General features: G+C 29.7%; 1 protein-coding gene across 2 annotated transcripts in view; it reads left to right on the plus strand.

The window, feature by feature from the left end:
• LOC139485931 (zinc finger protein GLIS1-like) overlaps nucleotides 1-20,134 on the plus strand; it is a 69,601-nt gene extending 49,467 nt beyond the window's left edge. For both annotated transcript variants that reach the window (XM_071270604.1, XM_071270603.1), the window contains exons 5-10: nucleotides 6,038-6,170; nucleotides 7,670-8,073; nucleotides 9,126-9,361; nucleotides 11,082-11,200; nucleotides 13,634-14,364; nucleotides 14,600-20,134. In XM_071270604.1, the coding sequence (XP_071126705.1) occupies nucleotides 6,038-6,170; nucleotides 7,670-8,073; nucleotides 9,126-9,361; nucleotides 11,082-11,200; nucleotides 13,634-14,316 (1,575 nt within the window). In that variant the 3' untranslated portion in view covers nucleotides 14,317-14,364; nucleotides 14,600-20,134. The remainder of the gene's footprint in view (nucleotides 1-6,037; nucleotides 6,171-7,669; nucleotides 8,074-9,125; nucleotides 9,362-11,081; nucleotides 11,201-13,633; nucleotides 14,365-14,599) is intronic.
• Nucleotides 20,135-20,911: the final 777 nt, after the last annotated feature.

Below are 20,911 nucleotides of genomic sequence, written 5' to 3' on the forward strand. Positions count from 1 at the left end.
CCAAATAAGCATTTTCTTGGTTTTCGCACCATAACTTTAGTTTAAGTTAATAAAAATCTATGAAATTTTGACACAAGGTTTATGACCACAAAAGAAAGATTGGGATTGATTTTGGGAGTTTTGGTTTCAATAGTTTAGGAATAAGGGGCCAATAAAGGGCCCAAATAAGCATTTTTCTTGGTTTTTGCACAATAACCTTAGGTTAAGTAAATGGAAATCTATGAAATTAAAACACAATGTTTATGACCACAAAAGGAAGGTTGGTATTTATTTTGGGAGTTTAGGACCCAACAGATTAGGAATTAGGGGCCAAAAAGGGACCCAAATAAGCATTTTTCTTGGTTTTCGCACTATAATGTTAGTATAAGTAAATACAAATCTATGAAATTTAAACACAAGGCTTATGACCATAAAAGGAAGGTTGGTATTGATTTTGGGAGTTTTGGTCCCAACAGTTTAGGAAAAAGGGGCCCAAAGGGTCCAAAATTAAACTTTGTTTGATTTCATCAAAATTGAATAATTGGGGTTCTTTGATATGCCGAATCTAACTGTATATGTAGATTCTCAACTTTTGGTCCCGTTTTCAAATTGGTCTACATTAAGGTCCAAAGGGTCCAAAATTAAACTTAGTTTGATTTTGACAAAAAATGAATCGGTTGGGTTCTTTGATATGTTGAATCTAAAAATGTACTTAGATTCTTGATTATTGAAGTTTTTTTGGTCCAGTTTTCAAATTGGTCTACATTAAGGTCCAAAGGGTCCAAAATTAAACTTTGTTTGATTTCATCAAAAATTGAATCCTTGGGGTTCTTTGATATGCCAAATCTAACTGTGTATGTAGATTCTTCATTTTTGGTCCTGTTTTCAAATTTCAAATTCTACATTAAAGTCCAAAGGGTCCAAAATTAAACGTAAGTTTGATTTTAACAAAAATTGAATTCTTGGGCCTCTTTGATATGCTGAATCTAAACATGTACTTAGATTTTTGATTATGGGCCCAGTTTTCAAGTTGGTCCAAATCAGGATCTAAAATTATTATATTAAGTATTGTGCAATAGCAAGTCTTTTCAATTGCACAGTATTGTGCAATGGCAAGAAATATCTAATTGCACAATATTGTGAAATAGCAAATTTTTTTTTAATTAGAGTTATCTTTCTTTGTCCAGAATAGTAAGCAAGAAATATCCTATTTGTGCAATAGCAAGAATTTTTTTTAATTGGAGTTATCTTTCTTTGTCCAGAATCAACTTAAATCTTTGTTATATACAATATACAATGTATATACACTTTTTACTACCAACTGATAAATTTAAATAATCTTTACCATTCAGTGATAACAAGCAGTTTTTTTACATCTTAATATTTTATGATGTATTTAAATGAGTAGTTATTGTTGCAAACTCCATTAGAAATTTGAATTGATATCAGTTTTGAAAAAGGGAAACGGGGATGTGAAAAAAAAGGGGGGGGGGGTTAAATTTTTCTCATTTCAGATTTCATAAATAAAAAGAAAATTTCTTCAAACATTTTTTTGAGAGGATTAATATTCAACAGCATAGTGATTTGCTCAAAGGCAAAAAAAACCTTTTAAGTTCATTAGACCACATTCATTCTGTGTCAGAAACCTATGCTGTGTCAACTATTTAATTTTAGATTTAAAAAGTTTGAAGAAGAAATCTTTAATTGATTTGTAAAATCTTGGCATTTGTTTTGTGTAAAAAAAAACCATGTAATGTCAAAAATTTGATCACAATCCAAATTCAGAGCTGTATCATGCTTGAATGTTTTGTCCATACTTGCCCCAACTGTTCAGGGTTCGACCTCTGCGGTCGTATAAAGCTGCGCCCTGCGGAGCACCTGGTTTGTATTTAATTTATTATCAGATATTTTGGGAAAACTAATGCTTTATTAGTTGTTTTCTGCAGATGTGATTTTTTTCTCTTTTTGTGTTTTTGGTTGTTTTGTTTTTTCAAATAAAGTGTAACAATAAAAAAGGTTTGTTTTTATTGTTGATATATATATATATATCAAATGAAAACAAGTTGCAAAACTTTTAAACATTTTTTCGGGTTTTACAAAATTAATTTAAAATTGTTTATATATATATATATTTTGTTACTTACGGTAATAACTTTTGTTTTAATTGAAAAGCTTTAAGCATAATTTTTCATTTCAAATTCCCAATCAATTTCACCGAAAAGACTTACAAGTAAAAATAAAACTCTAAAGATTTTTTGTGAAAAGATTTTTTTTTCTTTTACTCTGAATATCCTCAATTATAATTTCATTTGGGAAATAATAACGCTTAAAAGTAAACAACAAACAAATTCACAAACACATGCATGCATTTATTGTTGCAAGAACTTTAAATTCAGAAAAAAAAATATTGTAAAAAATGTGGCAAGATATATAGGTATTAAAATTTGATAGCATTATTTGTATAAAGTATTTACTGAAATTAATATATTGATTAATCTCTGATTTTTTTGTCCATTTTAATACAAATACAATATCAAATGCACATACACAATTCCTAAATTTAGTATTTAGCAACCCACACTAATACATGTACATGTAGCACTGCATACAGTTTATACATATTTTTGGTGCATTATGTATAAAAATTAAAAAAATGGATTTTGAATAAATGCTCCCGAAGGGTATAGAAACTGAATACTGTAAATTCAGAAATTATTGGGATGTTTTTATTATCGGGGTGAAATGCAACAAGATTTATAATCCCTATAATTAAAACTTGCATTTTGAAATTTTTTATATGAATCAAACAGGATTTTTCTGAATATTTTAAAAATCAAAACCGATTTTAGTCTTATTATTGCAAAATCGCAATAGTAAATGCACAATATTCAATAAAGTTTCTCTTCCTTATAGTGTTACAGCACCCCAACCAACATGGTCATTTACTGCTTATGCTTACTGTATGTAAGATGTATCAATTATTCACACTGTCGTTATCCAGTATGTTATTTTCAATTAAGAAAGTTAAAAACTCTATATGATAAAGAAAAATAATTATATAAACCTGGAAACACTGTTTTTTTTGCTTCCTGGAAGAGCACATATTGTAAAAAAAAAGTTACATAAAAATTTAAGTCAACAAAAACATAATGATAGGCTTGAAATAAAAAAAAAAAACAACTTGTAAATACATTGCAATTTTGAAAAATTGCATTAGATTTTAAAATTGAAAATATTTTGTAAACTTCTTAATAAAGGTTTTAATTAAATGTAAATATTTGATGAAGTTATCAATATAGGGACATCATAAAGCATTATCAGGTTTAGGAAAATATTTCGCTAATTTAAAGAACATATTATTTTATCATAAAACACATGCATCATATGTTGTTTGGCATATAATCACATTTTTTCCCTGTATGAAAATTGTTTGTGACAATTTAGGGCTGTGTTACATAATTTTTTTCAAATTATCGATGTGTCTCTAAAATTCATTTTTTTGCATATTTATTTTCTTGTTTTCGAGAAATTTTCTTTGAAAGTTGAAATGAAATATTATACTTGAATTTTTTTTTGGATAACATTTATATATCCACATAAGAACAAATTCAAACCCCAAATTAAAATTCTGCTTTACTATTCACATATAGTTTTTCAACTTTTTGGAAATCAGACATGTCCGATGGACAAGTTAATTAATGTAAATTTTCTGTTATTTTCAAAGCTATCTTAAAAAAATAAATGTTTTAAACTTACCTACATTGTTTGTTATTCAAGATTGAATGTTGCAAATAAAAAGAAAATGAAATGACAGAATATAGATTATTTATATATATATAAAGCTGTAAAAAATAGCTTGTATTCTCACAAAAATGGTATGGTAGTGAAAATCCTAAAATTAGTTATACCTCTGGAAAATTATTTAGGATTAAATTATTATTATTACATGATAACATAGTTGAAATCAAAATAATTTTAAAATGTTTTTATTAATAAGCTAAGTATTATTGTATTTTTGTTCATCTGATGAGTTAAGCCTTTTTCAACTGAATTTTATAGTTCGTTCTTACATGTTGTACTGTTATACAACTGTCCCATGTTAGGAGGGGGTTGGGATCCCGCTAACATGTTTAACCCCACCACATTATGTACGTATGTGCCTGTCCCAAGTCAGGAGCCTGTAATTCATAGCTGACTATGCGGTATTGGCTTTGCTCATTTTTGAAGGCGGTGCGGTGACCTATATATTAGTTGTTAATTTCTGTGTCATTTTGGTCTCTTGTGGAGAGTTGTCTTATTGGGAATCATACCACATTTTTTTTTTATTTTATAAAACTTATAATTAAGTTTATTGAAATTCTGGGTTTTTTCTTTACTGATGCCATAGCAATATTAACCACATGGATGTTAACTGATTGATATTTTAGTCTTGGATTTGATGATTTTTTTAAATTATGGATCTTAAAAGTTGCTAACATCTGCATCATGTGGTCTCTGATTGACAGATGTGTCATTGGCAACCTTACCACATCTTATTTTTATATATTAAGTTAAAAAAAATTAAATCACTGCTTATATTGGTTGACTGAGCTGCAAATAGAACTGAAAGTAATTAATGAAAAATATCTTAAGAAATCTCATAATTTCTTGAAAATCAAATGTTTTAATATAACTTCATTTTCATTACAATTTGACAGTTATTTTCCATTGCAGGTGTAAATATTTTATTATTATACCCCCGCTTTGAAAAAAAGGGGGGTATACTGTTTTACCTCTGTCTGTCCTTCCGTCAGTCCATCAGTCCGTCAGTCTAACAGTCAGTCCGTCCGTCCCATGAATATTTTTCGTCACATTTTTCTCAGGAACTACACTACCAGGATTTCTGAAATTTGGTTTCAGGCTTGATATAAGTCAGCTATACTGTGTGATCCGTTTTCAGATTCATCACTCAACAACTTCCTGTTTACTGAACACTTGTATCATTTTTACACCTGATAGCCAAGTTGAAAATTTTTCGTCACATTTTTCTCAGGAACTGCACTACCAGGATTTCTGATATTTGGTTTCAGACTTGATATAAGTCAGCTATAATACAGTGTGATGCGTTTTCAGATTCATCACTCAACAACTTCCTGTTTACCGAACTTATTTGGACAGGGGTATCATCAGTGAGCAGAAGCTCACAGTTTCACTTGTTCCTTCAGTTATTTGTTTTAAGTCCTAAAACTTGTTTGTAAGATTTATTTGTAATTTGTCTTATTTGCTAATTGACTTTATGCAAAGCATTTAATTTTAATTTACCAGTTTGTTTCTTGCTGTCAACAATGTTAAGCAGTGAATTCACAGTTTGTTTTTATTAAATTTTGCTGTGATTGTTCTGATGGATATGTTTTTTACCTGTCCGTCAGTCAGTACATCGGTCAGTCTGTCCATCTGTCCTGTTTTTGTCAAAGCAACTCCTCTGAAACCACACTACAGAATTTCCTGAGACTTTGTGGATAATAAGGACATACTATGTTAATGAGCATATCAACAAGAAATTATGATTCTATTATTTTTCTAAGAGTTATGCCCATTTGAATATATACTATTGCAACAGTTTGTCATCACAACTCCTCCTAAACCACACAACAGAATTTCCGGAAAATGTGTAGATGATAAGGTTGCAAGACTATCACAATTTTTTATAAGTTTTCAAAAGTTGTTTTTACCCAGGAGGTTATAATGGCCACCAAGACTACAAATCTGATCCGACCTCATTTATGTGCACAATAATGTCTCTAATCTTTTATTCAGATTGAAGGAAATGTTCTGACAAAATAGAAAGGTGCTAAAATAGAATAGGAAGGATTTCTCAGATAGAGGCAGAACATTAACAATATTCTCTATTACAATAGGCCTCCTTTCTGAGGAACACCACCTTTAGATATTTATTTACACCTTTATTTGACTGCAGGTGATTAAGAAATTGACTTACCTGTTTATTAACAAAGATCAATTAGTTATCTGCTTTCATATATTTAAGCAATGAAAATCATATTCTTTCTTGATTTTTCAGGTCATATTGAGTACCTTAGCAAGGAAAAAGTTGTATGTAAAACATCATGTTACAAATCAGTTTCAACAGGAAGTGACATCATCAATTATGATTGACTCTGGGTCACCTGATCATATACAACTTAGCCATCAAGGTATGAATCAATCTGTAATCTCAGGGGCAGATCTAGCCGTTTTTAAAAGGGGGGTTTAAACTATATGTTTCTATTCAAATGCATTGATCGTCCAAAAAAAGGGGGGATTTCAACCTCTGGAACCCTCCCCCTGGACCCTCCACTGATTCTGTAATTTACAAAATTATTGGTTGATTTTCTTAATGCGAAAATCACCCAATAAGAATTCAATTGATACAAATACATGTTTAACTGTTGCAAATTGTGGAAATGCTTTGTACAAATCAAAATTTTGTAAGTACGCCTGTTTTGTTGCAATTTTCATTTTATTTAAAACATCCAAATAAAAATTTAAAGACATAGGCTATAAAAATGTATCAAATAGTAACTTTTTTTCTATGCAACTTTGCCGAAGTGTATTTTCTTTATAGACAGTCCTCAATTCAGTACCACTCATGTGATTTGTATAAACTTTCTATGATCAGGAACACCTCTAAAATATTAAGGTATAAAGGTAATTTTGTAAAGAAAAGGAATAAATTGTTTTGGTCTTACTGATTACTTTTTTTGTTGTTGTTTACAAATTAAAATCAAAAACTTTCCTCAATTTCAAATTTTTGTTTTTGTTTACAAATTAAAATTTAAAAAATTCCTCAAATTCAAAACAAAGTGAAAAAGGTCAAATGTCCCCTTGCATTGATTTGACCTTTGAGGGAGACAACATTCAACAAGCTGTTGACAATAATCAGAGAGTGAAAACAATAGACTGGAAGTGTGACGATCATCCGATTACAATTCAAGGAAAACAAAAAAATACATAATGTCAAGGATAAGACGCACGCCTAAATAACCTTTAACAAATTCTTCCTTGGAGAGATTTTGTTAGACTTTGTTTATGTCATTTTTAACAACTGTTGTGTTTTGTTCAGCCATTTTGTTTTGAGGAAAACAAACAAAAACATAATGTCATGGATAAGACAAACGCCTAAATAACCTTTGAAAAAATAATTCTTCCTTGGAGAGAATTTGTTAGACTTTGTTTAGGTCATTTTATCAACTGTTGTGTTTTTTTCAGCCATTTTGTTTGGTATTCTTGCCCATATTGTTTATTATTATTTATTAATATTATTATTATGTAATAAAAATTATTATTTTGTAACTAAAAAACAAAAAAGACATGTTAAAAGAAACCCCAAGCATAACTAAAATTTAAGAACACAAGATCGTCTCATTTTTTGTAACGATGGGTAAAATGCATGATTTGTTTAAAACAAAAGTTTTTATACAGTATTAAAGCCACATTTTTCCCGAACATTTTTTCCCCATGACATAATAATATTTTCCTACATTTCACTACATAACTTGTTTATGGTTTAGGCTGTATGGTCATCTATAGTTTTTAACATCTATGTCATTTTATCACAGGTGGACAGTTTTCTCAATGGCAATCATACCACATCTTCTTATTTTTGAATTGCTTAATGTCATTCTAATCTGATTTATTTTCTTTATATTTTTAGGAAATTCTTCACTATTAATACATAATAATAATAATCAAAGAGATTTCTCCCAAGAAGTTAATGAGGAAAAATCACCTTTGATCTCCAGCAGTCGTAGTCCAAGTCACTCGCCAGATCGTGTTCAGATGGTACCGATAGAAGCAGAACCCATGTCACTAGAAGTTATGAAGGGTTCCTTAACAGAAATGCGTCCATCGTTTCCAAGTGTAATCACTTGCGGACCTGGACTATGTGGAAACTCTCCACCTTTACCGAATGGCACATGTGGAGAGATGTTTCCACGCACAAGTTATATGGGTAGTGTAGGACTTAACTTGTGTACACCTTCCAGCATGGATTCTCAGATTATCTCCCCTGTTTCAGTTCCTGTGATGAACGATATTACACAAGAGCATAATATGCAGGTAACAATTACAGTTGAAAATATTTTTAATGATTTATAATGTCTTTTAAGCAAGTCAGAAATATGACAGTTGTTATCCATTCTTTTGATGAGTTTGAGCCTTTTAATTTGCCATTTGATTAGGGACTTTCCTTTTTGATTTTTTTTCGGAGTTCAGTATTTATGTGATTTTACTGGTTATGGTTATCCCCATTTTGTTACAATTTTATTTGATCTTTCTACTATTGGATTCATTATTATTTGTTAGGCATCAACTTTTTTAGAATTTGAAAATTTAGATGATAAACCATGAATTTAAATGATTTTAATTAAGTACAATTTTGTTTAGGCTAGCTTGCATACAGACTTTCACAATACTACAAAATCATATGTTGACAAAATAAGTTCAGCAGTTCAAACAATGAAACCTGCCCATAGTTGTTTATATTCGGCAACAGTAAATTTACATTTATATTCTGAAACAGTAAACTTACAATTTCTCTCTCAAACAGTAAATTTACAGTTACATTCTGAAACAGTTAATTTACAATTATATTCTGAAGCAGCAGATTTACAATTACTAAATTTGTGATTACATTATGAAACAGTAAATTTAAAATAACATTCTGAAACTAAATTTGTGATTACATTATGAAACAGTAAATTTAAAATAACATTCTGAAACTAAATTTGTGATTACATTATGAAACAGTAAATTTAAAATAACATTCTGAAACTAAATTTGTGATTACATTATGAAACAGTAAATTTAAAATAACATTCTGAAACTAAATTTGTGATTACATTATGAAACAGTAAATTTAAAATAACATTCTGAAACTAAATTTGTGATTTCATTATAAAACAGTAAATTTACATGTATATTCTGAAATAGTAAATTTACAATTACATTCTGAAACAGTAAATTTACAATTACCTTCTAAAAATAAATGTTCAATTACATTTAGAAACAGGAAATTTACAATTACGTTCTGAAACAGCAACTTTATAATTTCTGATATTGTTCTATGATACCATTTTATAGATTTCTAACTTTTTTTTTTATTATTTCAGTGTTCTCCGTCCCCTCCAAGTCAGAATTCAGAATCTGGCTCATTATCAAGTCCTAAACAGTTGTCTCCACAGATAATGTTTGACTGTCACTGGCTCAAATGTGATCAAACCTTCTCTAATATGGACGACTTGGTGAGCCATGTCAACGACCACCATGTCAAGGTTGAGCGACCAGATGTTGACTACCAGTGTAAATGGGATGGATGTCCGCGAAAAGGCAAAGGGTTCAATGCAAGGTATTTCTTTTTTTTTTTTAACCAGAATCTCTGCTTGGTTATTTACCTCTTTGTTATCTAAAGGGAGATAATAATGGCTTTTCACTAAACCAGTAATTTGTTGGTTGTCTCCCCTTGATTTCATACAAGGTTATATTTGATTTATTAATTGATAGCTGTTTAAAATTAAGCTGGAATTATTTTATGAATATTCAAGATGATACCATGTTATGAGATACTATAATATAAAAAAAGAAGATGTGGTATGATTGCCAATGAGACAACTATCCACAAAAGACCAAAATGACACAGACATTAACAACTATAGGTCACCATACAGCCCATACCGCATAGTCAGCTATAATAGGCCCCAATAAGACAATGTAAAACAATTCAAACGAGAAAACTAACGGCCTTATTAATGTAAAAAAATGAACGAAAAACAAATATGTAACACATAAACAAACGACAACCACTGAATTACAGGCTCCTGACTTGGGACAGGCACATACATAAATAATGTGGCGGGGTTAAACATGTTAGCGGGATCCCAACCCTCCCCCTAACCTGGGACAGTGGTATAACAGTACAACATAAGAACGAACTATAAAAATCAGTTGAAAAAGGCTTAACTCATCAGCATTCTTTACACCCTGAATTAGCAGTATTCAGTTAAATTTTTAATGTGTTAGATGTGAAGATACATCTTAAGAAGTTAAAAGTCAGAATTTAATAAATGGTCTTTTTCACAGAATTTGATCTGCACGATTCAAGCAATATTGATTCTCATTTCAATAAATTTTAAAAAAGTTGAATGCAATTGAAATTAGCAGTATTCAGTTGAATTTTTAATGTGTTAGATGTGAAGATACATCTTAAGAAGTTAAAAGTCAGAATTTAAAAAATGGTCTTTTTCACAGAATTTGACCTGCATGATTCAAGCAATATTGTGTCTCATTTCAATAAATTTTAAAAAAGTTGAATGCAATTGAAATTTGCTGTATTCAGTTGAATTTTTAATGTGTTAGATGTGAAGATACATCTTAAGAAGTTAAAAGTCAGAATTTAATAAATGGTCTTTTCACAGAATTTGATCTGCACCATTCAAGCAATATTGTGTCTCATTTCAATAAATTTTTAAAAAAGTTGAATGCAATTGAAATTTGCTGTATTCTGTTGAATTTTTAATGTGTTAGATGTTAAGATACATCTTAAGAAATTAAAAGTCAGAATTTAATAAATGGTCTTTTTCATAGAATTTGATCTGCACGATTCAAGCAATATTGTGTCTCATTTCAATAAATTTTTAAAAAGTTGAATGCAATTGAAATTTGCTGTATTCAGTTGAATTTTTAATGTGTTAGATGTGAAGATACATCTTAAGAAGTTAAAAGTCAGAATTTAATAAAAGGTCTTTTTCTCAGAATTTGATCTACACGATTCAAGCAATATTGTGTCTCATTTCAATAAATTTTAAAAAAGTTGAATGCAATTGAAATTTGCAGTATTCAGTTGAATTTTTAATGTGTTAGATGTGAAGATACATCTTAAGAAATTAAAAGTCAGAATTTAATAAATGGTCTTTTTCACAGAATTTGATCTGCACGATTCAAGCAATATTGTGTCTCATTTCAATAAATTTTAAAAAAGTTGAATGCAATTGAAATTTTTACCTGTAGAGAATTAAAGAGAGTTTGTAAGTTTTCTTTTGTTACTGAGAATATATTTTGTATACTTCCAGGTATAAAATGCTGATCCATATTAGAACCCACACAAATGAGAAGCCGCACAGTTGTAAATTGTGTGGTAAATGTTTCTCCCGACTGGAGAACTTAAAAATCCACTACAGATCGCATACAGGTATTTATTTGTAAAAGTATGGCATGAATGCAGAACTTATTTTATCCACAACAGTAAACCTACTGGAAAGTCGTAGTACATATAATTTTCTAACCAGGAAAACTAAGAAAATAACTTTAAAACGCATACTGTAAATTCAGAAATTATTGCAATGTTTTTATTATTGCAAATATTGCAACAGGGTTATAATTGTAATAATTTAAACTCGCAATTTGAATTTTTGTGGCCCTGCAACGAAGTTGTCTGTGCCATATAGTTTTACCCTTGTCCATAATTCCGTAATTCCATAATTCCGAAATTCCATAATTCTGAAATTCTGTAATTCCGAAATTCCGTCATTCCGCAACAAACCATTATATTGAGTTTTTTCTAAACGCCTTCAGATATTGGGCTGATTTTTGGTATGTGAGTTAACCATGATGAGTTACAGATCAAGTTTAAGTTTCGTTCCGCTCCGCTTATTTTTACCCAAATATTACTGGTTTCGGACTTTGATAAATTGTTGAAAAGTAAAGTTATACTGACTTTTTGTCCAAACGCTTTCAGATATTGGGATAAGTTTTGGCATGTGAGTTAACCAAGATGAGTTACAGATCAAGTTTTAAAAATTAAAATCACAATTTTAGTCTAGAATGACAAAGTCACAATAATAAATGCACTCAATAATTTCTGTTCTAAAATTACAGTACATGTTTGTGTATCTTGAATTAAAGCTATTTATCAACAATTAATGCAATTAACAGCTGTTTCCAAATAAAAGAAAATTTAAAAAAAAAGAAAATACCTAATGCCACACTAAACAGTGGATTACCAAGAAAAGGCCTTAACCTCTTTTCACTCCCAGTATTCAGGTTTCATGTTTGTCTAAAAATTGGTATTTAGCTACTTTGTGATTCAGTGAAAACATATAACCTGGTAAAGCAGGCTTTCATGAAGCTTGATAGCAAATTCCATGAAATTCTGATTTCTGGTTTTGGAGAAAAATATGACAAAATTACATACTAAGTAAATTTTTGTAAAAATATATATTAAGTTATTCATTGAAAAGGAATTTAAAGAACTAAAAAATCTGAAAATGCTTTGTAAGGTATACCATGCTAATACTAAAATGAAGCTTGTGTCCAAATTTCAGGACAATTTTATTTCTAGAATTATATTATGAGAAATGACTTTTCTATTTTTTTTTGTTCTTCAAAATAACCTAAAGGTTTGTTATAAAAATGGGATGAAAAATGCCTTTCCCTTGCTGTTAAAGCTGTGGCAGTAGTGTCAATGCTAACAGCTTTAGTGTGATCATCAAGTGTTAAAAAAAAAATTAAAAGTTTGGAAGAAAATTTCATAGGATGGACATAAACTGATACTTCCTGATTTGATAGATAAAGAATAATAAATAAACACCTCTTTCTGTTCAATGATATTTGAGGGAAAAAAATCATTGATATTTAACCAAAATTGTTTTCTGAATTGAGCAGACGTCATCATTGATGTTTAAATATTTACACCGGCTGCTTGGTTGTGGTTTATGCCTTCTTTTGACATTTACATTTGCTGGCGGATGAGAATCCTTCTGTGAATGTAGACAGAAATAGATTGAGATTTGACGTTAATATCAAGTTTTCATATAGACAGTGTGAATTTCATTTATTAAGGGATTGATTATTTAAATTTCCGAATTTTCATATCGAAGAAAGTTGAAGGGTTGCCAATATTAACAATGTTAATAAAAAAAAAGGTTGAGGATTCATACGCACAGGGGGTGTAAGGCTATAAATGGTGCATGACAAAATCAAACATTAACTATTGATTAATAACTTTATTTTATCCGCTGATTTCAATATTGTTGTTTATCCCTGTAAAAGAGAAGCCAATGATACAAAAAGGAAATTTGAACTCGAAAGTTGAAAAATAAACTGACAACACCATGGCAAAAGATAGAAAAAAAATACACAAGACATACAACAGTATATACAAAACACAACATACAAAAATAAAGATAAAAAAATCATTTTATTTCTACTTAGAAATGAATAGTGTGATCTGAACATTTTGATCCACTTTATTTCTACTTAGAAATGAATAGTGTGATCTGAACACTTTGATCCACTTTATTTCTACTTAGAAATGAATAGTGTGATCTGAACACTTTGATCCACTTTATTTCTACTTAGAAATGAATAGTGTGATCTGATCACTTTGATCCACTTTGGTATTGAAAAAATATGTTGTGATGTCACTATGAACATGATGAAGTCATAAACATAAACATTGAAAGTGACACATTTTACATTCAAAGGCCATTTTATTCATAGTTTTGGGTAAATTAGTCAAAAACCAATGTCTTACACATCATATAATAAACAAAAAAGTGAAAATGTTTTGTAAGTATTGAATAACATGTAATATTATTATAATAATGGTGATAATTTTTTCCAGGTGAAAAGCCTTATATTTGTCCTGTGGAGGGCTGTCAAAAGGCATACTCTAATTCTAGTGACCGATTCAAACATGTGCGAACACATCAGGAAGAGAAGCCGTACATCTGTAAAATGCCAGGATGTAATAAACGTTATACTGATCCTAGTTCTCTAAGGAAGCATGTACGGACACATGGACATTATTATCGTGAAGAAAACGGGAAACAAAAATCTTCAAAAGTTTCCAGTACAATGCCACAGCAGCAGCCCATTTTCCCATCAGTGAAGTTGCAGATCCCATCAGTGTCACAGTCGCCTACTTCGCCCGTCAATCCTCTAATGAGCATGTCTCCGAACAAATTGATGCCACACAGCATGCCCACCCATATACATCCTCTCCATAACATTTTACATGTGTCTAACTTTACATCAAATCCCATGTTATCATCAACAATTCTGACACCGTCGTCTGCTACGCATTCAACTTCTACTCAGACAGAAGGGGTAATTATTTCACTGTCGCCAAATTCACCGCTCAAAATGGACAATGGTGGTGAAAAACTTGGAAATGAAGAAGATGATAAGATCCAAGATGGGCCTCTGGATCTGTCTACTAGTCCTTCCGCAGAATCAGATATCTTAGTTGGTCATCGAGAAAGCTCAACGTTCTCGACAGGGAAATGGGAGCTAATAAATTCCTAGCATGAAGACTCAAATTGTTTTGTTATTGATTTATTTGACTTTAAGGTGGTACCTAACACTACAGGAAGATAACTCTGTAAAATCAGGTAAACATTTTAATAACGTTGTGTTGTTAAAGGGATATTAAGCTTCTCAATGATCAAAATTAGTGTTTGTCAAACTGCTATATAACCAGTGTAATTTTTCTGATAAAACGGTTGGTTCAAAATTTTGATTTTTTTTTATATTTTTGTCAAGGGGTCAAAGTAAATACTTTGTCAAAATTTTAAGAAAATTAAACGAGCCAAATTAATTTTAGTGAAAGTGTTGGGTACCACCTTGAAAGTGCGATAGATATTTTATTCATTTATTTATATTTTGTTATTCTCAATATTTGAGAATACATTGAATTAAAATTTCTTGTCTTTGTATCTTGATAAGTACACAATTGTTTAAACGAAGTTAAGAACTTGAATAGAAGTCAATTCAGACTTAAAAATTGTTTAGGAAACAGTCTTTTTTTTTAAACTTTTTACTTATAAGGTAGATTTTTAATCACAAAATCGATACATGTTTGCACATATTTTCATTCAGGTTATAAATTTAAGATTTGAATTTAGAACTGCGTTCATTTGATTTTTAGCTCAATTAACTTGATGATGATATATCAGGTGCTTTGAATTGTACTATCATTTAAAAAACAAATCATGCATTGTATAATTAATAAGGAAATGTGAGTTAAGGGAGCTAACTCTCTAAAATCAGTTATGTGTTTATGATAGACAGTTTCATCTATGTTTTTGAAGCATTTATCTGAAACAGAATTTTAAGTTATCTGTGTGACATAGAAACTTAGAATATGTATTTGAAAAAGGTGGACATAAACGTACCAATGATTTTGTGGCATAATATTGAGAAACAGATGAGTTCTACAAAAGATTATGAATAAATGGCAATGTGTCAGGTGATGTAATTTCACTTTTACAGTTTTTGCCAAGCCAACAAAGATTAGTCATAATAGTAGTGTTTCCTTTTTCCCTTTCTAACTTTTCATGCTTGCACTTAATTTTTTATAGACATTTTAGTTAACTCAAATTTAAAGTAAACTAGTATTTTTTTTTTTATTTTGCTCAAAAATTTTTTGTAAAATTTTAGCATGAAAAAGTTATTTATTCAGTTGATAATATGTTAGAAAGTAATTCAAGCTTTGTCTGGGAAAGTGCATTTGGATAAAAATTATAAAACTTTCTATGTTAGAGGTATTGGTTTATTTATATACTCATATTGGGAATAATTTGTATGTTGTCTCCTCACATTTTTGTTTGTAGTTCGGTATTGACGGCTGTAAATTCGGAAATTATTGCGATGTTTTTATTATTGCTAAAAATGCGAGTGAGTTATAATTGCAATTATTTAAACTTGAAATTTTGAAATTATTTTCAATAATGCAAATATCAAAATTGCATTCTACTCTAAAATGACAAAAATCGCAATAATAAAGGCACGCAATAATTTCTGAACTTACAGTATTTTAATTGTTATTGTTAGGGCAGAGCATTCTTTACTTATACATAAAGGAAGAAAAATGTTAGAACAATATAGAAAAAACTGATTTTGTCTTTGAAGTGCAACTATATGATTGTCAAATTCTAACTTGTGAAACCTTAAAATTCAATCAAATTTTGGAAAATGCTAACACTTGGTTGGAACTATTTCACACATATTTAGATCTATTGTGATATTTATCCTGATATAACCTGAAAATATGCCTCATTCTCCTTTAAGAATGAAGTAAGTTGAAGTTCAAAAAATATGTAATTTAAAATTGAAACTATAAATCAGAAGAGCATTAATTTAGGAACAAAATCGCTAAATACATTGATAGGTTATGGAAATCCTTTTTGGGATATTTAATTTTGAAGTAAAAAAATGGCCGGTAAACAGTTGACTCAGACTTTTACCTTAAATTTTGTATTGACATTATGTGTTTCCAAAATTGTAAGAAAAGAAGTCTAGAATCTGATTAAATTTTGGTTATGAGCTATTGAAGTCTGCTATGAAAAGAATAGTGGGTGAAATATTGCAAAATATTATACCCTGTATCATAGGAAAAAACCTAAGGAAATTTTTTATTTGGCCTCATTTGTTTAAAAGCTTTGTCGTAGCTTGGACTTTCAGTCAAACCTGCCATCCTTTAGAACTACAAAGTGGGAGAGTTCCTTCTTTCTACAAAGCTTAAATTGATTAGACAAACTAAACACAATAGACCACTTTCAAGTTTGTCCGTCACTAGAAAAAATTCGTCAATTATGCGCGCCTTTATAACGTCATTTACCAGATTGAAGGGATGGCCTGTATCCCTGCACTATTAACCATCATCAAGCATCTTAGTGATGGTCATTGTGCAGGATAAACTAGCAATAATATTTGTTCTGGATGTACTTAATCACAATTCCCTAATGACCGACACAAGTGCTGATTGTCAATTATTAGAATTCAATTTTCAGAATAATTAATGCAATATAGCTTCATAGTTTTCAAACCACTCGCTCAAAATGAGAACGAAAGTGACAAGGCCCCTAAACGAACAAGTGATGTTCACTAAAACCAAAATATTTGACTGAAATGCACCAAACTCGAAAGTTGTCTATTGAGTTAATGTTATGTTCGATGATTTTACTGCCTTGACACAAACCTCTGTGATATTTGTTATTGTTAGATATGGTATAGCTGTTTTGTTTGATTCTTTTTGTTTTAAAAAAGTAGTTACATGTTGTAATATTCATACATCCAAAAAACATTTGATTGCTTTCAAGCTTTAATGAATAATGGAAAGATTTTTCATATTACAGTTTAACCTGCCTCATCTGACACCTGAGTATTCCAACATCCTGCATTAACCGACTTGATTATCATAGTTCCAAAATATACCTATCCTTGCAGTATATATAACCCTGAGTATTCAGAACACCCTGCTTCATCTGACATTTTTTCCTCGTCCCCAAGTGTGTAGGATAACACAGGTTACACTGTATTATGCTGTTCTCTGTAGAAGTGAGGCAAACTGTTTTGTGGTCAGTGTGTCTGTCAATCTGTCAGATTGAGTTTGAGTTTAAGAAAGTTTACTATGAACTTGAAACCATGTACCAATGCTCATTATAAATGGATAACCTGTTTGCAAAAATTGAAATGGGACAATTAGCTTATAATGTTAATAAAAACAATTATGCATAATGTCAATTTAACATGATTCCCAGTATAGATGAAAGTGGCAATAAAAATATTTTTAAAATTCAATTCTCAAGTCTAATTCATAGTTTTCATAGATGATATTTTTGAAAGAAAATTTTATGCAAAGTCAACATTTTTCTATAAGAATAATCACATATGAAATATATACATCAGTTTTTCAAGTGTAAAAAGATTTATGTAATAAGATACTTAAAAACAATTTAGATTTGATTTATGAGCTCAAGTACAATTGAGATTTTTTTGTTTGTATGGAAAATGTCATAAATTTAAAAAGTATAATTTTCATTTTGTTGTTAACGTTTACAACATGATGTAACTGCGGATTCATTTATTTTCTTGGGTAACAATTTTCGTGGATTGAGGAAAACTACCATTTTTGTTGATATCTGATTGCCTAATTTTTAACAAAGTCTGCATACATTTATTTCTTTAGAAAACTTGTTATTCGTTGAACATTTAAATTAGTGGTTCTCCTGTACCAGCGAAATCAACAAAACTTGGTATCCAATGAATATAAGTTCATTATTATTATCTTTAAATTTTCATTGTTTTTGAACCACATTATGGTATCCGTATTTGAATACAAATGTATCACGGTAAAAGAAAACTGAAAATTCAAAAACTTTTGAAATTATTTGTTTTAATGCAAAAAAAAAGGAGAGTAGGAGGTTTGCTAAATTAAAAATTCACATTCATTATTTCAGTACTGAATAATCTTCATAACGATTTTGCAATCACAGCTATTTAATCAATTTTTCAGAATTTCTAAATTCAAAGTATGATTTTATTTTATTTTTTTATTTTTTATTTTTTTTTTAAAGCAAATGAAAAATGGTTCCTTTAACAAGATATTTTTGGTTGAATTTACTTTGTGAAAGCAAAAATCAATGAAGCAGATAGGGAACTATCGTTTTGTCATTTGCATAAATTGTTCTATTCATAATATTTTCATTGTATAAATAACAAATTATTGAACTCCAGGGGTTGTTCCCCCTGTCAGGTAGTGCTAGATCACATTTGTAAATGGTGCTCATTATGAAATGCATTTGAAGCTCACATGTTTATTTATTGGTGCCTCTTGTTTATAAATTGTGTACACATCAAAATGATCATGAAACATCATGTAGAAATATTTTTGGGTCTGTAGATAGATCTTGTGATAATGATTTTCCTATTTTATTTTTTATTTAGTTTTATGATTGGAGATATAGCCACTTTCTTCTGTTCATTTTATACAGTTCATGGTGGTGAGGTGATCATGTTTGGGTTTTAAGATAGGCCCTTAAAGCACATTTCCTTTCAAATTGGGATTAAGACTTTTTATAATATTGATAGAATTTCATAAAAGTTACTGTAATTTGTAAGAATATATGATGGCAAATACATCTTTTTTTAAAACAAATTCCTACTAGTCAATTTTAAAACAGATTTCCCCCAAAAATTAATCTTTAACAATATTTTAACTGCATTTCCTTAGGGCTATTCCATTAAAATGTATATGAGAGGGTAGAAAGGAAGTTTAGTTATTGAATGTGGGTCATGGGTCTTTTTTCAGTATTAGTCTATTACCATTATGCAAAATTATATAAAAAATGGTTATTGGTTTTAGGGATATTTTAAAAGTCCCATCCTACCCTCCCATATACATTTTAATGGACTAGCCCTCATCACTTTAAAAATTGAAAGCTGATGAGAACAACACTTCCATTTTGAATTAACCCTTTAACACAATCTTGTGTGATTTTTTCTTCATTATCAAGTTCAAAGTGTTTGTTCTTACATCCTTTATATAAATGCAAAGTTGTAGTAGGTGACAGACAAACTAGAGCCTACGTAAAAGAAATGCATTTGCATAAATGGTGTTTAACTTTTGTAAATTTGTATAATTCATGTTTGGTAACCAATTCAAGGTTTTCCTTGTCACATATCAGAAAAATAGAAATATTTGAGTAAAGGTGTAAATTCTTACAGAATTATTTAACAAGGGATGTGTTCTATTCATTAGAAGTTCATTCACATATATGTATTTCAAAGAATTGATTGTGCATTCAATTTTTGGGGAGCAAACAATGTTTTGAAAATAGTTGTAGAATTTTTACATGAAATTAGAACATCAAGATTTTTTCTGTCTTTATAGTTTTCAAAAAACGGTCTCACCTTCCTCAAATTATTGTCTTGACCAATCAGAATCTCCTACACATCAACTGGAGCAAATCAGAATTCTCTTTAACAAGGTGTGTACCAATCAGAATCTCCAAAACAGTGTTGTTCCCATAATGCATCACCACTTCTAACTGTCAAAAAAGTTGAGGCCTGAAATCTTTCCATAAAATATTTTGAAAATTGTTAAGTTAAACAGAAGACTGATGGTTTAATTATCATATGCTTTTTTTATTTGCTCAACATCACTGCAACTATCTGAAAAATATTCTGTCTATTTGAAATTATATATAATTGAACAGAATATGGTGATAAAGTTTTTTTCGTAACTGTGAGCTCAATTTCATAAGATTCTTATCAGATCTGTTACATATTGGTTGTGTAATATTTTTGTATGATTTATTTATTAATAAAAATGCTCAGCATATATCTGTTAGCTTATATTTAATTTTGTCAAATGTAATTGTTGTTTTGATCTTACAAATATTTTTTGACCTCAAATAAAAGGTATGGACACCTTGTGTCTGCACCTTCCACATCTATAAAAAGTAAAATCACAAAAATACTGAACGCTGAGGAAAAATTCAAGAAGGAAAGTCCCTAATCAAATGGCAAAATCAAAAGCTAAAACACATCAAACGAATGGATAACAGCTGTCATAATTTGACTTAGTACATACATTTTCTTATGTAGAAAATTATGGAATAAACCTTGCTAGCTAAACCTCTCACTTGAATGACAGTGGCGTAAGTTCCATTATATTGACAACGATGTGTGAACAAAACAAACACACATAATAGGTATGAATGTCAAAAATACGGGCACAGCCGTCAACATTGTGTTATAATCTTAATCACTTTGAAAACAGACAAATAAATGAACAAAAATTTGTGCACTTCATATCATTTTGTATGAAGGTATGAAGAATGCTGTGAATCTTTGCTATAAAGAATATTTTTATAAGAATCTAGATTTTATGACTGCCAAATTAAACCCCAGCAGTGAAGGGCTATGTTAGCTATAGCGATCAAAGGAGCAATTCAGAGACTATTATCACCAAAAAGAATATATATTTCAAGAAATATTTGTAAATCATATAACATTTAGTATAACCTGCATAAGGTTTTAGTCGCAAGAGTTGTTTTGAAAGAGCCACAAGCTCATAGGAGCATCTAGTTATTTGAGGTTTAAATTAATTTAACTA

This window comes from Mytilus edulis, chromosome 8 (genome assembly GCF_963676685.1).
Source record: "Mytilus edulis chromosome 8, xbMytEdul2.2, whole genome shotgun sequence".
Classification (NCBI taxonomy): Eukaryota; Metazoa; Mollusca; class Bivalvia; order Mytilida; family Mytilidae; genus Mytilus; species Mytilus edulis.